This window comes from Ostrea edulis, chromosome 4 (genome assembly GCF_947568905.1).
Source record: "Ostrea edulis chromosome 4, xbOstEdul1.1, whole genome shotgun sequence".
Lineage (NCBI taxonomy): Eukaryota > Metazoa > Mollusca > Bivalvia > Ostreida > Ostreidae > Ostrea > Ostrea edulis.
In genome coordinates this window covers 81294448-81316521 of record NC_079167.1, presented here as the reverse complement: position 1 = coordinate 81316521, position 22074 = coordinate 81294448, and the positions used below count along the sequence as shown (strand labels likewise).

At 35.5% G+C, this 22074-nt stretch overlaps 1 protein-coding gene and 1 long non-coding RNA gene across 3 annotated transcripts in view; one reads left to right on the top strand and one right to left on the bottom strand.

The window, feature by feature from the left end:
- Nucleotides 1-17923, bottom strand: part of LOC125669184 (sacsin-like) — a 40693-nt gene extending 22770 nt beyond the window's left edge. Inside the window, exons 1-8 of one of the 2 annotated variants that reach the window (XM_056163934.1) lie at nucleotides 17293-17923; nucleotides 10437-10491; nucleotides 7821-7970; nucleotides 7047-7124; nucleotides 5512-5612; nucleotides 3130-3243; nucleotides 1753-1900; nucleotides 1273-1482 (exon numbers count right to left, since the gene is read on the bottom strand). In XM_056163934.1, the coding sequence (XP_056019909.1) occupies nucleotides 1273-1482; nucleotides 1753-1900; nucleotides 3130-3243; nucleotides 5512-5612; nucleotides 7047-7124; nucleotides 7821-7962 (793 nt within the window). In that variant the 5' untranslated portion in view covers nucleotides 7963-7970; nucleotides 10437-10491; nucleotides 17293-17923. The remainder of the gene's footprint in view (nucleotides 1-1272; nucleotides 1483-1752; nucleotides 1901-3129; nucleotides 3244-5511; nucleotides 5613-7046; nucleotides 7125-7820; nucleotides 7971-10436; nucleotides 10492-17292) is intronic. The other variant, XM_056163933.1, reaches the window with a different exon arrangement.
- Nucleotides 12009-15016, top strand: LOC130054385 (uncharacterized). Its single transcript, XR_008802698.1, has 2 exons — nucleotides 12009-12141; nucleotides 13439-15016. It is a non-coding gene; the product is annotated as an uncharacterized LOC130054385 (long non-coding RNA).
- Nucleotides 17924-22074: the final 4151 nt, after the last annotated feature.

Here is a 22074-nt window from a genome sequence, read left to right as displayed (position 1 = left end):
CCTATCATTCACCATTTAACAGTTAAGAGCAAGATTAAAGTGGGAAGAACGACCAACAGGACAAAACAATATGCCCATCAACATTTGATCTTCAGAGCATAAGAATTACCTTGCCAGAACTTTACAGTAATTTATTTCTGATATGACCCCTGGGTCGAGGCCTCTGCTGGTGGACTGTTAGTCCCCGAGAGTCTCTACAGCCCAGTAGCTAAGTACTTCGTTACTAGCTTGAAAATACGGATGTATATTTAATTGCTGTTATAAAATTTAGAAATTCATTTCAAAATTAAGGATTATCTCCCTCATGCATAGCTCTTATCCTTGGACGAATTTGGCTCCACTTGTTTGGCACGCTGTTTTTGGCTATATTTAGATCTAAAACTTCATAGTTATTTCGGATTTCAAACATTTCGGTTGAGCATCACTGAAGAGGCATTATTTGTCGAAATGCGCATCTGGTGCATCAAAATTGGTACCGTATAAGTTTTACATTATCACCAGTGCGAGATCCGACTTTATCTATGGGAGATTTTTCTGTCTAATAATGCTGGGACTGTAGAATACATTTAGTTTTCCCTTCATATATACAACACTAGACAGAGGAAGATCTCAGTTTTGAAAATAAGTTAAATTTTGGAACTTTTCCTTTGCCACTATTACCCCTAAAGTAAGAAAGTTGAGAAATTAACGATTTAGCTTTCTATCATCCCAAAGAGGCCTTATACCTAATTTCAAGAGTTCTGTCATAATCAAGATACAAATGTGCAATTAACAGATGGACTGCAATAAGTCACCCGACTCTGGTGACCTAGAATAGTTCATGTAACAGGAAGCACTAATCCGGTACAGAAAACGACTGGTTTGATACATACTTGGATAATTTTCCTCCTCCACAGAAGATGTGACAAATCCAAAAAACCCTCCTGCATCCATTTTGAAAACTCTCTTTATTACTGGCCACAGAGTCGCTTTGTATTTTTCAGAGGTCAGCTTTTTGAATGTGACATTGTGACAAACTTTGAAAATCAGTTAAATTTTGGAATTTTCCTTTGCCACTATTGCACCTAAAGTACGAAAGTCAAGAAATTTACAATTTAGGTTTTGATCACCCCAAAGAGGCTCTATACCTAATTTGAAAAGTTCTTTCATCATCAAGATGCACTTAACAGATGGTGACGGACTGCAATAAATCACCCGACTCTGGTGACCTAGAATAGTACATGTAACAGGAAGCACTAATCCGGTACAGAAAACGACTGGTTTGATACATACTTGGATAATTTTCCTTCTTCACCGAAGATGTGTTAAATCCAAAAAATCCTCCTGCATCCATTTTGAAAACTTTCTTTAGTACTGGCCAAAGAGTCGCTTTGTATTTTTCAGAGGTCAGCTTTTTGAATGTGACATTGTGACAAACTTTCTCTGTGGTCCTAGTGGGGTTGATGACCAGCAATCGGTCTCCACTCACTATGATAGGCGTATCTAGTGAACAATTAACCAAATGTTAACCTTGCCTCAAATAACGTCTTTGCAGTTTACATGTTAAGAAACATATAAAGATATATGCTATCAAAGTACAACATATCTGTAAACATCAATTGGATGTGATGTGAAATACGACAGCAGATGCACATGGGCCACTGTGCAAGTTAAATGGTAACTATCATCTGCCTATAATGATATCCTCTTCTACCTTAAGTTTATGTGACATTGTTTGCATTGCGGTAAGAGACTATGATAAGGGAAGATTACCTGTAAGATGAAATACTGATTTGAATCCTAAACCGAATCGTCCAATTTTAAGGGCATCTTTCTCCTTCACACTGGTATAAATCTTTTTTATGCCTTTCCAGTCATTTTCCGAGAAGACACCGTCATTAAATGTACACAAGGCTGGCCCCTACAAGAAATGCAATCTTTGTTTCATGCACATCTTCAATATTCATACATAAGAGGATCCTCACTTGAAAACCGTGAGAAGAGCTAGACATTAACGGCAAACTGAGAACTCAACTGTATGACAAACGGGATGATTTCAGCTTCTCCATCGTCAACTTCCCATATTTATGTAGCAATGTTCCATTATCACCTGCATATGGTGTTTATATATCTCAACTGATTCGATATGCAAGAGCTTGTTCTGGGTATAGTCAGTTTTTAAATCGAGGTAAGCTACTGACAAACAAGTTGATGGTACAGGGGTTTCAACAGTCTCTATTGAAGTCAGCATTTCGCAAATTCTATGGTCGTTATAACGATCTAGTTCGTCAGTACAACCTCGCATTGGGTCAAATGCTGTCTGACGTGTTTCATACCGATTGTTAAGCCGTTCTTGGCACACTGATTTTGACTGCGGATAACTCCGTTTACTTGATCAGGATATAGGACTCACGGCGGGTGTGACCGGTCAACAGGGGATGCTTACTCCTCCTAGGCACCTGATCCCACCTCTGGTGTGTCCAGGGGTCCGTGTTGCCCAACTATCTATTTGGTATTGCTTATAAGAGTTATGAGATTGATTACTGTTCGTTATCTTCACCTTACACATCATGTGCTCTTTTTGCAGTATTTCCTGAAAACTGACATGCTTAACAACCTGCATTTTTCTCAAAAATTGAATTTGATTTTCCAAATTCATCCCAACATGCACATTGTAATACCCATACCAACCCTCTGAAAATAAGAGGGTCCTTCTTTGAAAACTGTGGGGCAAAATTCCTGCAAGAGAGATCTAAATGAATCAAATTGCAATATGATATAGTGACCACTGATCCATAATTAAGCTACACAGCAAATTTCAGGTTAATGTGTGAAAGAGAAATGAAAATAGATTAATTGTATATTGTTTAAGGTACCTTAAGTTTGTCCTGGACAATTATTCTAACTGATAAAACTAGTCCATAGCAATGGACAGATGACGCATCCATGATTTAAGAGTTAGTTTCCCATAGGAAATAAACCTCACAAAGCTTAACTGAGCATTTTAAAGGCAAAAATAAGAGCTTACCTCATAATTCTTTTTTAACCCCTAAATTTGTACAGGGCAATTAAGCTTTATAAGTTAATTTAATATAAGCAAAGCTTACTAGTTTAGAAGTTCTTTAGATTAAGTGATAAAATTTTGTTTACTTCGAAAATTTTCCTGTACATGGGATGAAAATCTCCTGGACCTAAATGATCCTTCTCACAAAGCATGACTTTAAAGGCACTGGCTTCTGCATCTTCTGCATTCTGCACCAACTCCTGTTATACAAAAACAACAAACAGACGGTGAAACAATTACATCACATCATCTATTTAAATAGTTAAAACAGATACTGTAAGGCAATCCTTATTCTAAACATTCTTGTGACGAGTAATGTTTGTGATTCTCAACTGGGACAGGTGTCAAAGATGATCAATGTTTACAAGTCGGCCAACATACACAACATACATGTCTTGTTTAAAATCAGGTTTCGCAAATTCTAAGGTCGTTACAACGTTCTAGTTTGCCAATACAACTTTTCATTGGTTCAAATGCTGTCTGACATGCTTTATACTGATTGTTAAGCTGTTCTATGCACACTGATTTTGACTACGGATAATTCTGTTTACCTGATCAAAATATAGGGCTTACGTCGGGTGTGACCAGTTGTCAAGGGATGCTTACTCTTCCTAGGCACCTGATCCCACATCTGGTATATCCAGGGGTCTGTGTTTTCCCAACTCTCTACTTTGTATTGCTTATAGGAGTTGTGAGATTGATCACTTTTCGTTATCTTCAACTTTCATATACAACTTGTCTTTAAGCCATGTCGAGCTAAATCATTGGTTCGGAGCAAATTCACCAACAAAAGTAAAGCTTGTAAAAATCACATACATTTCTCGCACACAAAATTAAAGTTGGCTGACAGTATAAGTTTGAGAAAATGAAATCAGTCACTTCATACATTCATGTATTGATTAGAAATTTTAAACAAGAGTACTGCCGCCGGTACATAATACGCCCATGAATAGCTAATATGGGGTGTTTTTCTTATGCCATGATTTGTAGAACTTGGCTATAAGAAGTATCAGCAATCATCAGGGTGTGAAATATTTTCTTTGCATAGTAAAAACAAGACAAACCATGTTCTCTCTATGTAATATTTCTACTTGGCATAAAGTGTACGTGTACCACATTTGATGGTTCTAGCCGCAACAGTTCGGTCTGTATACTGCCTACAATTTTTTCCTACTATGTGACACTGTGAACTTGACCTTTGACATTGAAAAATATTAGGCATCTTCCTCTCATTATGGTGATCATACGTACCAATTTGCAATATCTTAGAGCTTATGGTTCGGTTTGTATCCTGCCTACAAGGTCTTCCTTCCTACTGTGATACTTCGACCTTGACCTTTGACCTCTAACATAGAAAAAAGTAGGCATCTTCCCCTCATCGAGGTGATCAAAGTGAAATGTAACAAGTTGCAATATTCTGGAGCTTATGGTTTGGTTTGTATCTTGCCTACAATGTTTTCCGTAATACTACAACCTTGAGTTTTGACTTGTGACCTTGAACTATACTAAGTTGCAATATCCTGGAGCTTACGGTTTTTTTTTTTGTATACTGCCCACAAGGTCCGGATAGACAGATGGATAAAGCCATACCATAGTACATCTTCGACAGACGTATAAAAATGATCAAATGAAAAGTAAGTTGACATGGTGATTAAATAAGATATTAGTGGGCTACCCTAATGATTTGGTGATTAAATAATAACATATTAGTAGGTTGCCCTAATGATTTGGTGATTAACTGATAAGATATTAGTGGGTTACTCTAATGATTTGGTGGTTAGATAATAAGATATTAGTGGGTTACCCTAATGATTTGGTGATTAAATGATAAGATATTAGTGGGTTACCCTAATGATTTGGTGATTAAATAATAAGGTATTAGTGGGTTACCCTAATGATTTGGTGATTAAATAATAAGATATTAGTGGGTTACCCTAATGATTTGGTGATTAATTAAGATATTAGTGGGTTACCCTAATGATTTGGTGATTATTATATATTAGTGAGTTACCCTAATGATTTGGTGATTAAATGGTAAGATATTAGTGGGTTAGCCTAATGATTTGATGATTAAATGATAAGATATTAGTGGGCTACCCTAATGATTTGGTGATTAAATAATAAGATATTAGTGGGTTACACTAATGATTTGGTGATTAAATGATAAAAGATTAGTGGGTTACCCTAATGATTTGATGATTAAATGATAAGATATTAGTGGGTTACCCTAATGATTAGGTGATTAAATAATAAGATATTAGTGGGTTACCCTAATGATTTGGTGATTAAATAAGATATTAGTGGGTTACCCTAATGATTTGGTGATTAAATAAGATATTAGTGGGTTACCCTAATGATTTGGTGATTAAATAAGATATTAGTGGGTTACACTAATGATTTGGTGATTAAAAGATTAGTGGGTTACCCTAATGATTTGGTGATTAAATGATAAGATATTAATGTGTTACCCTAATGATTTGGGGACCATCTGGATACTGTTGCAGGATGTTCTGTAACTGTCGCCGAATTGGAGGTTCATCCAAGCCTTCATAATCGCTATCCCCATCCTCTGAAAAGGGTAACAGTTGGATCAGTAAAATTCCGTACTCTACCCAACATATTTAGTCTAACCATGTAAAGTAAAATACAATTATAGCAAACCTTCAGGCCAGCAAAAAACAGTGTGTTATGTTCAACTTCATTATATTCAATAGCTTCTCTGTTATTTTCCTCTCGTAGGGGAATATTTATTACTTCACAATAAGCGTGGATTCGCTAGAAGTGTGTTCATTATAAGCGTGTTTTACTGTATATTGTCACTTTGATGATTTATACTCTGAACATATTGCAATACAACCTTTGTAGACATGTAATTTATCTTGTAAAATGATATTTACTTGTAATATTCCCTCCCCCCTTATACAAGAGGTACATAAACCTTCATGATCACCTAGATATCACACAACAAAAATAGATCAAGAATTGCATGTTGTTAGTGCGATTAGTGTATCTGTCAGAGAACTGTTTTAACAATCAAATGTAATGTTTATTTTTTTAATGTTTTCTCTTTAACAAAATTATGACTTTTTTTTAACTTTTGTATCACTGAACTTATGAAAATGTCACAATTGTGGTAAATATATGTACCACTTCATGAAAGGGGAAGATAACGAACAGTGATCAGTTTCAAAACTCCTATTAGCAATACAAAATAGGTAGTTGGGCAACGCAGATTCCTGGATATACAAGAGGTGGGGTCAGGAGTGCTTAGGAGGAACAATCCCCTGTCGACCGATCACACCCACCATGAGCCCTACATTATGATCAGGTAAACGAAGATCTCCGTAGTCAAAATCAGTGTGCCAAGAACGGTTTGAAACACGGCAGACAGCATTGACCCAATGATATGTAGTATTGGCAAACTAGATCGTTAAAACGACCATAAAATTTGCGAAATGCTGACTTTAAACGAGACTGGTGAAGCCCCTGCACCATCAACCTGTTTGTCAGTAGCCTGCCTTGATTTAAAAACTGACCATACGCAGAACAAGCTTTTGTGTAACGAATCAGTTGAGATATATACACACCATATGCAGGCGATAATGGAATATTGCTACATAAATTTGGGAAGATGATGATGGAGATGAAACCATACTGATTGTCATAAAGTTGATTTGTTAGGTTGCCGTTGATATCAATTTTCAATAGAATATCTAAGTATGAAGCAGATAAAAAGAGATATTAATGATACTATGTTCAGTAAACATTCTCCTTGCACAATCCAGAAAAACATGTTCTTCAATATAAGTTTTGTATTCACCATTTCAATGAGCATAATATCCCCTAGTCCCAACATGAAGGCAAATGGAAACCACTCATTTAACGAAATGTTTTCAGAAATTCATTACGAGGACATAATGAATCACAGTTATAATGAAGTAAATCAGATGTTCCCCAGGACTTCACTATAACCAAGTTGTACTGTATTTATATTCCTACTTACTTGCCCCGCAACATTCATCCACTCGTGAAACTTTCGACTCTGAGCTTTCCACCTGAGGAATGCGCCGTTTTGTTCTTCCTGAAATACATAAAAAGAGATACACATTTCAATTTACCGACACTAATACAATCTATTATCAAATCTGTCCTGGATCTGGTCACCACTTTCTTATTTCACTGGGTACCATGCTTTGCAACAATACTGTTGAGCAGCGACCTCGTTTTCATGGTGACCTAGTTGTTAGACACTCGCCATAACTAGGAGGTCTCAAGTGATACAGTTTGGATCCATACCAGGAAATTAGGCTTGCACAATTTCAGTCACTGATCACCTGATCATTGATGTGATATTTTAGCAGCTGTATCAAACCTTAGATGTTTGATATTGGTAGTGACTTCTTTCACCAAGCGCCGAGCAAGAATGTGAAAATAACAGATCAATACTTCAGAACAAAGATCCTGTGCCATAGTATGTGGCGTCACAATAGAAATAAACCTCAGCCATGACATGCACTGGTCAAAAGCTGGTGATATAAGTATTTAAAGATTATTGAATGGAACAACACTATGAATTCCTGTAAATTTAATAGGACCTTTGAACAGAAAATTTGAAATTGGTCGATTGAGTTTTGAAAAGTTATTACATATTAACAGGTAAAATGCAATTCTTAGAAATACTTATTTGATTAGAACTGTGCACGAGTCTTTGGCGCTCAAATATAAACAACATCTTTGGAACTTGACACTGACAGCAGGACAATATTCACTTACTTACCTGCAGAGTCTGATTTTATCCCGGTGAAGTGTTTATTAGTTGAAGACCCGGGTGTGTCTGGCAAATCTTCCTTCTTTAATCGTTTGTGTGATTCCACTGATGACTGCTTTTGTTTACGTTTTGCAGAATCTTTCAACTCCATTTTGCTCACTTTAATTACATCAAAATAATTCAAAATTAGTCAAAAATCACCAATAAGAGGTCCGCAGTCCTTATTGGTCACCTGAATATTTACTAGCCTCTATGAAATGTATAATGATTTTCCAGTTCTGCATATCTAAGTTGAATTAGAATTCAGCAGCAGTATGGAACAAGATGTGTTCTTAAAACACAAATGCCCCTAAAAGTGTCAGTAATGATGAAAGAATTTATATATATATTATATAGGCCTAAATTTTGAAACTCTTCAACAGCAATGGGTACATCTCCATATGAGTAGCAGTAAAAATCTAGCGGGATGTTAAACAGCAAACAATCAACCAACCAGCCAAGGGATCATGAAATTTACAATATTGGTAAAGGCCTTTATGCACTGCATACGAAATAATGCATTTAATGTTTCTTACAAATGTGTGGGCGTAGAGAAGTTTTTTAAAAATCGGTATATTTCTGGCAGTTTCCCCCCTCCCCCCCCCCCCCCCCCTTGACAGTAGAGGAGTCCTGAAAATTACGATTTATATCTCTCTTATCCCAAATATATTTCACACAAACTATGAAAACAAATAGACGGGTACTTATCAAGAAATTAAAAATGTTCAATTCTTAATGCACCACGGATGAGAAATAGCAATAGGTCATCTGAGTGACTTTGGTGACCTAAAACTTTCTTACACAATACCTATTCCTTTACCTATATATTCACAAACATTTTAACTCCTTTCCAATACATCAAAACTAAACCATTTTCAAACACATTTTAAAATGCTACCTCGTATAAATGCAAATCTAAAATTCCATGTCATGAACTAGACGAACCCTCCTTATCGCAATCATATATGTTTTCTTAAGAATTTTGTAGACTATCAATTTTTAACTTCATTCTATTTGCACTTAGTGACCCAACCCCATCCAACACCAATTACTGAATTTCTTCCACGTTTCTAATGATACACAAGGGATCAACCATCGTGTCATCTATATATGTCTTCAGTTCGTGTAAAATAGAGATTCATTCTTTAATTTTTGTGCTGACTTAACAATATGCTCGTTATGAATCTGTTTGACAAATGTCGATGTGTATTGTATACATGTGGACTATAATGTATGGAAAGTGAAAATAACAAACAGTAATCAAATTTCATAAATCCCATAAAAATATTTAATTAACAGTAAGGCAAACACGGACCCCCGGGAATACAAGATATGGGATCAGACAAACACGGACCCCCGGGCATACAAGAGATGGGATCAGACAAACACAGACCCCCGGGCATACAAGAGATGGGATCAGGTGTCTATGAGGAGTAAGCATCCCGTTAAACAGTCACTGGTTGACCGGTGAGTCATCTACATTGATAAGGTAAACGAAATAATCCGTAGTCAAAATCAGTATGTAAACAACGGTCTAATGATTGGTATGAAACATGTCAGACAGAATTCGACATACCGAAAGGTTGTAATTGCAAAAAAGATCATTATAACAACCAAAGAATTTGCAAAATACTGACATTAAATGAATCTTTTAGAACCCTTGTAGCATTGACTTATTTCCCAGTGGCTTGATTCGATTAAATAATCGATCATATGCAGAACATGCACGTGTTGAATCAGTTGAGAGGCATAAACACCACAATGCAGGTGATAATAGAATATTGTTGCAAGAATGGGAGGGTGACAATGAAGAATCTGAAGTAATCCTGTTTGTCATAAAGTTGAGTTGTCAATTTGCTGATAACTTCTATGTTCAACAAAATATCCAAATATGAAGCAGATATGGAAGACGTTTTGGTGTCTTTTATTTCTAGTGCACTAGGATATAGCGAATCGACACATGAATGGAAATAATTATTCTTAATAGATAAAACGTCTTTGATACATCTAAATGTCGAGTTGAGGGCAACAGCAAGCGATTCTCTCCTCCAATGTAGAAGCTTTTGAACAAATGCTGTCTCACAAGAATATAAAGGCAGGTCATCTAACAAAGGAGCACAGCTCGTGCTCATGGGAATTCCAACATACTAACCCTTACCCTTCCAACAGACTGTTAGAAGACCTGATCACCAAAGACTACCACAATATCTGTCAATGGGGAACTCTATCATCTTTTTAATATCAACTTCAGAGTACAAAATACTTTCTTGAATGACTGATCGCTAGATGAGCATATTTCCTTTTTCCACTTTTGATGATATAGTAATTGTCTTTGATCTTAAAAAGTTATAGTGAGAAATGGTCATGTAAAGTGTTTAAAAGTAATACGTTTTGATGTTATTGATTTGAGAAAAGTTTGATAATTTCAAATTTACTAAAAAGCTTTTGTTTTGTTTGGTTTGGTTTTTTTAGATTTTTTTTAGAATCCACATTTGATTTACACAACATTGTAAAATGTGTAATTTTCTGTAGTATGTCTGTGTGTATTCTGAATTGTGTATATACGAACTCCATGGTTTATTTTACCTTGCTGTGGGTTGATTTCTTCGCTTCAGCCACCGAGTCCGACATGGTTGATCATCTACAACATGAAGAACACATCAGGGGTGTTGCTTAGTTCACTATTTCAGTGGTTCCCTTACATTTTGAAAGCTATTAGCCAAGGTTAAACGCAAAGGGCTCCTGATTTGAACAATGCACGTATGAATCTTGATGAATATCGTATACCTACAGAACTATTAGTAGAATATAAATATAATAAATATATTTCATTTTCAAAAATACATAAGGGTATGAACTGCAACACTGCACACCAGCACACATTTTATAAAGTCACAGTTAATTTCCTCATGAAAGGTGAAGATAACGAACAGTGATCAACCTCATAACTCCTACAAGCAATACAAAATAGATAGTTGGGCAAACACGGACCCCTGGACACACCAGAGGTGGGATCAGGTGCCTAGGAGGAGTAAGCATCCCCTGTCGACCGGTCACACCCGCCGTGATCCTAATGTCCTGATCAGGTAAACGGAGCTATCCGTAGTCAAAACCAGTGTGCCAAGATGTATTTTCAAAATTGGAATTTGTATTTTTATTATCTTCACATGTCCAGAATAGATCGAATCTTGACCTTTGACCCTGTGATATCAAAAGAAGATATCTACCTCTTAAAGAAACATTGAGGTGGTTTTGGTGAGGAAAAAATGCTCATATATTTAATTGATATGATCCCACCTCTGGTGTGCCCAGGGGTCCGTGTTCGCCCAACTATCTACTTTGTATTGTTTATAGGAGTTATGAGATTGATCACTGTTCGTTATCTTCACCTTTCATGATAGTATTTGATACACGTAAAACAGAACAACAAACCTAAATTTCAAACAAGAGACCCATGGACCACATCGCTCACCTTAGTAGCAGTTACTAGTAATATAAACAAGCTTGAGCAAAACTATCATTTTACAAGCAGCTTGGTTAAAAAAAAACTTTTCAAAGGTAACGACTAAAAATACATTAATATCAAACTCAATTTAATAGAATTGACCACACATATGCCCTTGTACACAGATATAGCCTTTCATATTAACAACTTTTATCTAAGAATGATTTGTCTAAGCTTGGTTCCCTATATATTTCCATGTAAAACTTTGATCCCCTTCTCAGTCCTTTTCCTAACCCCAGGGGTAATGATTTCTACAAATTTTAATCTCAACTTCATCAGGAAGCTTTCATATAAGACCATGTTTAGCAAAATTCGGGTTAACGTCCAAAGTGAAAAATTTTTTGTTAAAATATTCGCTAACATTCTCTTTTCCTATAATGTACTGGTTTTTATATGTAGAGCTGGTGAGAGAACACTAATTTTAGGTTTATATTACTAGTATATGTGTATAAATCCTATAATTTGCGCTACTTTTTAAGATTGCGTCATACAACGTCGCTATATATCATTAGAAGTGGTACCTAACGTATTGTAAAACATAATAATCAATATGCAATGACTTAATATATAAAAGAAATTCCCTCTCCCAATACGCAAGAAGATTATTTTACTTATAACCTGAATGACACACCATATTTTACTTATAACCTGAATGACACACCATATTTTACTTATAACCTGAATGACACACCATATTTTTCAATCCATTCGGCCATTTTCACAGGCTGTAATTGCTATTTGCGCAGTTCGTGGAAGTTGCAGAGGATGTGTTCATCGCATTTCAAAGTAAGTTTGAGAAATATGAATATATTTCACCTTTACTCGTTAAACTGTATAGCCAAATAGGGCATCGTCATGTTATTCGCTTCGCGGAGCGAATTAGCATGTACTCTACGGACTTAAATATAGCATTTATTCGTTAAATTTTGCTTTAATAAACGGAATAAATAGCATGGTTATAAAAAGTCAATAGTTAACACGTAATATAAATAAAACATGTCAAACCAATTCGCACCTCGGAGCGAATAACATGATTATGCCCCAAATAGGTGTACTAATTGTTTTTTAAAAATAATAAACAAGTGGCATGGAACGAATAGTATGGTGCACCTGGGTGGTGTGTTGACATAAACTCATAATATTCACGCATTGCGCTGAACATTGGAATTCCCACAACAAATCTATTAACGTAACTGTTGTCAACATATATTTATTGTTTATCTATTATGATAATATATTGTGACAATTTAAAATTGTATATATACATATGTATCAGCTGATCATAAAAATCAGCTGTTCAAAGAACACGATCATGCCATTTCCAATTCTGAGTGCATGATCTTCTCGGGTCTATTTGCATTGTCTTATATGACGTTTGTCTCTCTTGCGACACTAAACTTCATGTATGGTCTAAGAGACGTAATTGTATATAATGTATATTTCCATAATGATATATGTCTTTGGGTAGCATTTACGCGGAAACGTGTTAAGAAAAGTCGGAATGATTTTTACATTCAATAATTTTTATTAATATTTCGTCGCTTAATGGTTGTTTGTTTCATCACGAAATATGTTACGTTAGTCTGCAATCAAGCCATAAATACTAGAGATCATATTAAATGATTACCTGATGTTAGAGGAAATTCGCAGATGAATTAAACAAATAACGCTTGGAAAAATTATAATTAAAAAACGTAGTAATTATTTAATATTCGATTTTTCCATACATCTACCACAAGAAAGAGAATGAAAGATAAAATATTTTGCGAATTTGCTGAGAATTGTGAAGTAAGATAATATTCAACATTAGCTACAACAATTATTAGATGGTCATGGGGGAGTAAAATTCAAATGAAATGTTTGTGTATAGAATTATTTATGCAGAAATGTACATGTAGCTAAACTGTCCTATTGTTTAGTTGGAGACATGTCTCCCGTCGAATACATAAATGTAATTTTTCTTAATTCTATATCAATGAAAATACATGAGGGCATGAAAGTACAACCTTATTAATATCATGATACGTAACATTTATAATATAGTTTTAATAATGATGTGATACTGGAGTGATTTGAATTTCAGAATGATATAATATGTACAGCAAAAATTGATGGCAAGGGTGACATGAATCAGAATGACAAGAATCCATATTCCTACTCCTCAGTAACGCTATCATCACTGCCATCAGATTCATCAATGATAGTGGCACCAGTGACATATGCGGATCAGTCTTGAACATCACTGCAGGAATAGCTTCCTTGTTGTGTCTGCCAATAGCAAGGTACCAGACCATACAACAGCTATGTGGAAACAGATTCCCACAACACGGGCACCAAATGGACACCTGCAGTATCAGGCAGATATGTCAGAATTGGAAAAACTGGATCCAAACAAGACTATTTCTTGGAAGAAACATGTCGACTTTGAAGTTTAACCTTTAATAACCCATGGAACTTCCAAGAGAAATCCTGATACCATGGTTCTATGTGTTTATGTCATTTGAAATATAGCTGTGGGTTTTCAAAGTTTTTTGGATTTGTTAATTGGAAGAATTAATATTTGATGGTTCAAATGAAAATCCGCATGTTGAATTGTGAATGTCAAAATTTGTCTAATTTTTTAAATGAGTTCAAGAATGGCAGACCTGATGACAAGTGTAGAGTCAAAAGTTAACAAACTGTCCAAAACACCTGGTTTGAATTCATCATCTTGGAACCACATGAATTGGACACCTTGCAGTTAGAATAATGATCGAAGAAATGCTGAAAATCTTGCAAAGGGGGAAACGACAAGTTTCGGTCCAAGGCACTTGCAGCTATGCACGAGAAGGTGTTCTATCCAGGTCTGGGGTCAATTACATAGCAATGTAATCCATTACATTACCATTACTTAGAAAATTTCACATTACTATTGCCATTACTCCTATTTTGAAAGGTAATGCATTACATTACATTACTTGAGAGTGTATTACATTACACATTTACATAACATACGAACATACTGATTAAAAGAATGGCAGAAAAAATATTTCTTTATAATGATTTATGATTTTTAATTATACAGTAACATAAGCACAAAAAATATTCATCAATGTTAGGAAACACATCTAAGTTATATTAAAATTGCATTTGATTGTCATCAATGTTTCAGTCAATCACTAATATAATTAATTAATCTTACTAATCTTCAAAATATCATCAACTATTTGAAGTAATGTAAATGTAATGGAATATAATGTGCAGTACAGTATATTTTCTACAAGTAATGCCATTACATTAGCATTACTTGTTATTCAAAAATGGTCCATTAGACCATTACACCCCTATTACACTGCAACTGGCTGTCATTTAGTTACCATTACCCCAGGCCTGGTTCTATCGAGAGGTTATTGAAATTGTCTTTGGAGGTTTTGTCTCAGGAAGTGGTCGAGATTGATTGCGACATTTTTGTTGGATGTGATACACATGTCTACACTTGCTACACAATATATCATGTGGTGGTTTCAACAAGAAAGTTCTTGCTCCGGAAACGACAAATAGCTATGGATTCACATTTTTTCTGACTTTTCTTCTGTACATTAGATGCATTGGAACAAAAATGTTACTTTCCATTATCTTTTACTGGTTCATACTTTGCAATAAAATCAACTCTGAAAATGTAGTATTTTGGGTTTTTTTCCTATGAATTTAAAGAAATTTAATCTGTAATCCTTGCATATTTTCTTGGTGTTTGAGATCTGATTGTGTATTGATGTATTTACATTCAGGTACACAATTTCATGTTCAGTGTCTTGATAAGAAATGAATTTTTGAATAACGCAAACAAAAATGTATTTAACATTATAATTAAAAGATCTCCCGCTTGAAGGACTGGCTCTCTACCACTACACCACGACGTCTATGACGTCACTCGCTCAAAATCCTCAATACATCTATAGATTTAGGCCTAGTAAACGTTATATACTTCCATAATATTTTTAGTTATATCATGTCATGTTCTATAAATTCTTTTCATTTTGATCTTAGAATTATATTGGTGTCGCGTAAAATAAAACACTTTCTATAGCATTGAAGGTCCGATTTGTCGGACAGCAGATGCAGATTCGTTTGTTTACGTATTAAAATTCTATAGGTTTTCAAATTCTGCACAAACTTGTAATAAAAACACCATATATGGGATGTATTCTACATGAAAACGATATTGACTCCACATATGTACTTTGTTTTAAGTTTTCAAAGCAAAATATTTCATAAAATATCCACAACTCTTACAAAAATAAATATATCCGGATTGCTCTCGATTTAGTTCAAAGTTGATATTCATCAACAGCACACCTTTCGATCCGAAAAATCTCTCGTGCAAAATTTATTTGCATTGATAGATTTTGATAGGCTACGGTCACTTTTTGGATCGAAGGTCGTGTTTTATATGAATTATATGACTAAATTTGATAAAAGCGGAGATTTCTGCAGAAAACCAGACCGATACCGGTTTTGTCTTGTATAGAATTCTACAAGCTGACGTTTTGGCGGGGAAATCTTGGCACGTCGCGACGGTACATGCATAAGGATTATATTATCAAATGATAACAATTTTATTTCAATTCATTCTACTTATTTTTTTAACACACCACAGGGCCGATATAGCTACACATGGTCTTAGTCCAAAGTTTGATCCAATATTGTCGCCCTAACATACCCTTGAATCTCCACTTTGTCAGGAAGCTTTCATGTGTATTTCAGCTCTTCTGGCCCAGTGGTTGAGAAGATTTTTAAACGACCCACCCTATTTTTGTGATTATCTCCACATTGAAGGGCATGCCCTTCATTTGAACCCCCTTCACCCAAGAATGCTTTGTTTCAAGTTCGGTTGAATTTGGCTCAGTGATTCTGGAGAAGATGAAAATGTGAAATGTTTACGCCGACGACAGCCTTTGGCTCAAGTGAGCTAAAAATGACGCAAAGATGTATTTGAGACATCTAAACTTTCTATTTTTAAAACAAGGCACGAGCCCTGTTTATAGTTTATGTGACTCAACTGTCAGTTGACGGATTTTGTAAACGAACATTTTCTGTTCTCTCTTATTTCTGCTTGCTCTCTCAATTGATATTTTTCATCAACGTGTGTCGAAATGTTGAATGCTTTGGCACATATATTTTTTATAAACATTGATGTTTTCACCTCCACATGTGATTTCCTAGCTATGACAAGTATGTTGACTAACACGATTTTGCATTGATTGATTGATGTTTTCCGTCACACTCAACAATTTTTCAGTTATCTGGTGGCGCCCAGTTTTTATTGGTGGAAGAGAGAACCCAGATACAATGTACCTGGGAAGAGACCACCGACCTTCCGAAAGTAAACTGGGAAACTTTCTCACTGGCACGAGCGGGATTCGAACCCGCGCCAACAGAGGTGAGAGGGCCGTGTGATTTTGATTGCGATGCTCTAACCACTCGGCCACGGAGGCCCCCACGATTTCGGAAGCCGGATTTTATGTAAATACAAAGAACCTGTGTAAAAATATTCTATATCCATACAAAAGATCTTCATCTTTATAACAAAAACCTGTCAATTTCAATCGATAAAAATCATGTCTATGCCCCTTTAATAAGGGAAACTAGTGTTGCCAGTTTGATGTGTGCCAAGCAAATGGCTCTAAAGATATTGATCGCACAATATCTTCCCATGTCCAGAGTGGAATGACCTTTCAACTCAAACTCAATGGGGGTCACCTACTACTTAGTAACCAGTGTAACAATGTTGAAGTCTATCAAACAAAGGGTTAAGATATTGAGCAAATGACTGAAAGGTGCAAACCATTATGTCCCATTTTTCAAGGGGAGGGGGTTCACAGAATACAAAGTCAGCTTTTACCTCGCAAAGGAGCATTTTTGCCGAAATGAAACATCATTGCAGGTTTGATCTCCTACCTCATGTTTTCCTGCCTATGTACAAACGCCGAAAACAGGTTTGTAATGTGAGTACTCCAAAAACAGAATCTGACTAGACACGTAAAGAGCGTAGACACAGAGGAACGATTTCCAAATCCAAACTCCACTGTTTCGATTGAAAGGGAATTGTTTTTATAAAGCTCTCCGTTGTTTGTTTGTTTTCACATCCGTCCCGGCACAAGTTTACGCGTGAAACATATATACTGGTAGTGGAACGTTTTCTTCGTACGTTGTTGCAAAATTGCTATGTCTGGCAATGCAGGTTTTTCCCGGTTAAGTACTACGTCTGGGAACAGTGGTCATCCTGCTTATGTACATATTGATAGAAATACGCCGTATTACAAAGAGATAAGATGTAGAGTACCCACCTTGTACTTAGTTACACAGACGTCTGCATTTACACATTATCATGATAGTTGTATACTGAAGTCAATGAAGCGATGCTTAGTTACGAATCAAACATTGAAACGTGTGCATTGTGCAAATACGTGATCAGGACTTCTGAGAATAACCTGTCTGTTTTTAAAAAACCCGCTTTCGGTTCTCATTCCACGAATCATGCACCAAAGACCGGTGTAGTTGTGATCGCTGTCGCTGGTGATCAGGGTCGCTCTAAAAATAGCAGCGACAGCCGTCACGGTTACACCGGCATAATTAAATCTTACATAGACTTTTGACATCCTAGCAAACTTAACTTCGTGACCTTTAAAATAGGCCTAGATCTACTTGTTTTTTAAATGATCACAATGTAAAATTTATACGGTGCCAATTTTGATGCACCTAATCTAGTTTTATTTCAATGTTCAGTATTTGGACGTATTTAAAGACATATTTATTTAGGCCTATATTCCAAAATATAATTTTACTGTAGGCAATATAAGGAGAACGTTATGCAGTTATCTGAATTTTAGTCAACGAATAGATATGTATCTAAATACATGTATACAGATCGAGGTTTTCCCCTATTCATATCTAGCCCTATTTAATAATTAAAATGAATAATACCCACTGCCCAGCAGCCCATAAGTCATTAAAGTTTTAATACTAAAAACTAACAAATAATCGATCAAAATAATTTTTAAAACCTTTAATAACCGTAGTCTTAATTATCAAGATTGATATTTGAAGGCGATTGAATTTACCTTAAAGGGGCTGGTTCACGATTTTTGATAGAAATATTTTTCATTTTTGATGGTAAAGTTTGAAAATATAACTCATTTAATATTCACAGCCAAACGTTTGACCTTCTGAATGCAAGAATAAAAGCAATATTTTAGCCTAAATATGTGTTATGTAAACAAAAACTCGAGTCTTTTTATGTATACAAACAAACAAGTGAAATATTGATTTTGTAATATAAAGCATCTTAATTTTGCATATTCACAAATTTTAACTTTTAGTTGACACATTTACCCCAAAAATGCTTGAAAGATATAATAAACTTAGATCGATATCCATTTCTTTTGAAAATATCGTAAACAATAACATACTGCAATCTTTGTTTACAAAACAAATAATAAACTCTCTAAAATGAGCTTCTGTGATAATGTATAACCTTAATTTTTATGTGAACTCTTTTAAACACATTAGACCGTAGATTTTGATGATTAAAAGTGAAAAAGAAAATTTTGGGGAAAATCAGTCCCTTTAAAGTTCCTAACGCTACAGCATTATGTCATAATGAAGGTTAATAACTTAATCTTTGAAGAGTCCACCAAAGGAATGCGTTGGGTTTACAAGTGCTGATCTAAAGAAAAATTACCGATCTGTTGAACCCTGTGTATAGATTTTACGACTTTTGATAGCAATTTTGAACGTTTGAAAGTGATCTCCAGGTCAATTTTAACTCGGGTCAGTTTTCCTCATTACGCATGGTAGGTTCATCTTCACACGTCAATTTTAGGCACATGATTATCATTCCATATATCTGGTGTGTTTGCTCTACTCTTAATGACGTACTCTACATAATGTATGTGGAATTTATGCCATTCATCATTGTTCATTATATTCACCTTTCATCAATGGCTACCTGTGTTCACTTCTTAAGTTTGACACGATCATGGCACGAGCTGGGTTAGAATTCACGACCTCGCAAACTCACTACCACTCAACTAATTTCAAATCGGATCTGTGGAGTCACAAATACATCTCTTTTTTTAGTTTTGTTTATTAGTTTGCTACAATACCTGAATATGTATCTATTTTATGTAATGATTGATTTGTATTGCTTATGTTGTGCTGACACCAACAGACAAATCAAGTTTATTAAATTCAAAGGGAGTCTTACATGAAATTTTAGATAATTAATAATTGTAGAAAACTTAACTTTGATATATATTATATGTTAAAATGTTCAACTACTGATGTGGAAAATTTAAACAAAACTAAATTACCAGTATTTTATAAAGAAATGTGTTGCTTTAATGAATGCAAAAGCGAACTTAACTTCACTTCCGGTCAAGGTCGATAGAATGGAGTTGGAACTAAACGAGTGAGGAAAATTTTGTGTGTGGATGTGCTGTAAAATGTGGAAATTGGAGATCTACCAAGGTCTGGCACCTACAGTATGTGTATAATGAACGCTATGTAACCTACGATTGATTAAAAAAGTGTTACATGTCTGATTTGAACTGTCCAGTTTGTGAAAACTACTCACTTTCAGCATTTTCTTTAATTTTACTTTGTGTACTGAGCAACATCAGTCTTAAATCTAGCAACAACAAATCAGCTACTGTGATTAAGTCATATTCCAGTGCTTTAAAACCAGACTCTTCACAACATAAAAGTGGCAAAACGTCAAATATGCAGACAAGCCCACAATGCACCCGTTGTATCACCTATAAGCGAACCACGAAGCAAACGATTTCGAGAAGGAAGTGATTCCTCAGCGAACGTAACAAAAGATGATCTTGGCCAGCTTAACATACTGCTAGATAGTATAAGTCAGGATGAAGAAACCACTAGAAGAGCAATTGACCTAATTATGGGTAAACCTTCCTTTAGAAATTTCATTTCTGAACATTTCAGCTCTGAGATCTCCATCCTACAGAATGAAATAAAATATCTCAAAACTAGAGTTGATGATATGGAACAGTATTCACGCAGAAATTGTCTAAAATTCTCAGGAATCTGTGAAGAAGGCCCCAGTGAGAATACTGATGACGTTATCATTTAATAACTTTTAAAGTGATGACTTATAAACGATGCTGATTGGTTGAAAAATTCGTTTGATTTCTCTGTCAAAATTTCGTTCGGAGTTCATCTGCACTAAGACCGCGGGACTACTTTTCTCTGGAATGCGTCTTCCCCGTTCTAATTTTAGCCCTATTTATAGAACGGGATTTTCCACACAAGCATTAAATATAACGAAATGCATTTGTTTGATTTTTGTTTTCATTGCTATCAAAAATTAGCACAACTAAAGATATGAATAAAATACAAATTAATTTAAAGAAACAACATACATAGGCGAAGACGTGGCAGAGTAGTCAATTTGATGACGTAGACCACTTACTGGTAGAAGTAGACAGATTACACGAGTTCCCGGTATGAATCGTCTGCTTTACGAGATCGATAACATGACGGAGCAAGTGGCGACTTCTGATCTGGTAAATATTAATGAAATTGAACTGCGTTATATGGGGCTCAGTCAACGAGTGCGTTTTAAACGTTTTCCTCGATATTGAAATGGAACCGAATTGCATTCCACTGTTCCAACGACACAACCAGTGTTCAACGTCTCCTCCAACACGATGCAGCATAAATCCAGTCACCACTTGTTATCTTCCTTTATATTTAATTCAGCTTTTAACCATTGCACCTTTAATTTGGCGTATAATCCATTTAAATCTGCACAGTAACTGTTCCTGACCTGAACGCACAGCCATGCCGTTTTGTTTTTGTTTTCATTCTTGCCTATATGTATTCCTACGCTCCATTTCAGAAACGTTAATTCAAGCTTTTTGATGGGAGAAACTATTTGTTTTTCTATCTTAAAGACATATTTAAATGATAAGAAATAAAACTTATAATTCTTTGTTTGATGCATGTATCAAACGAAACATTGGACAGAAAACTTTTTCATCAATGCGCTACGCGCATTGATGAAGTTTTCCGTCCAATGTTTCGTTTGATACATGCATCAAACAAAGAATTATAAGTCTCATTTCTTAAATCCTTAATACTATAAACCGCCTGGTACTCCCTGGACATGGAAAAAAATGATTGGAAAACATTGACAGGACACATAGGATTGGACGTCCACGGAATGATGGTAAACCGAGGGACATCATCGTCAAATTTTGTAGCTATAGAGATCGTGCGCTAGTTTATACAAATAAACGCAACCTCAAGTCGCACAACAAAAACCCTTCCAGCAAATCTCGCATATTTATAAACGAGGCCCTGACCAAATATCGCAATGGTATCTTCAACGAAGCACGAAAGTAAATGCGCGAAGAACTAATAAACAGTGTGTGGACACACGACGGCAAAATTATTATCAAACTCCATAGTGATAAGAAAGTGACTGTAACAAGCGAGGACGAGCTCCAACAACTCTTACTTGAACTAGGTTGTGAGTCTGTGCCCGTCACATCTACCCCAGCTTTCTAATTGAGTGTTATGCTATGTGGACGCATTGACACTGACCAACTGAGATATTTCTCAGTGATCGTCTGCGTCTTCCCTACTCGCATGCTACTTTCGTTTTGTTATGTTATGTTTACTTCAGAGTCATTGTAGCGCTTTAGACGTTTAAAT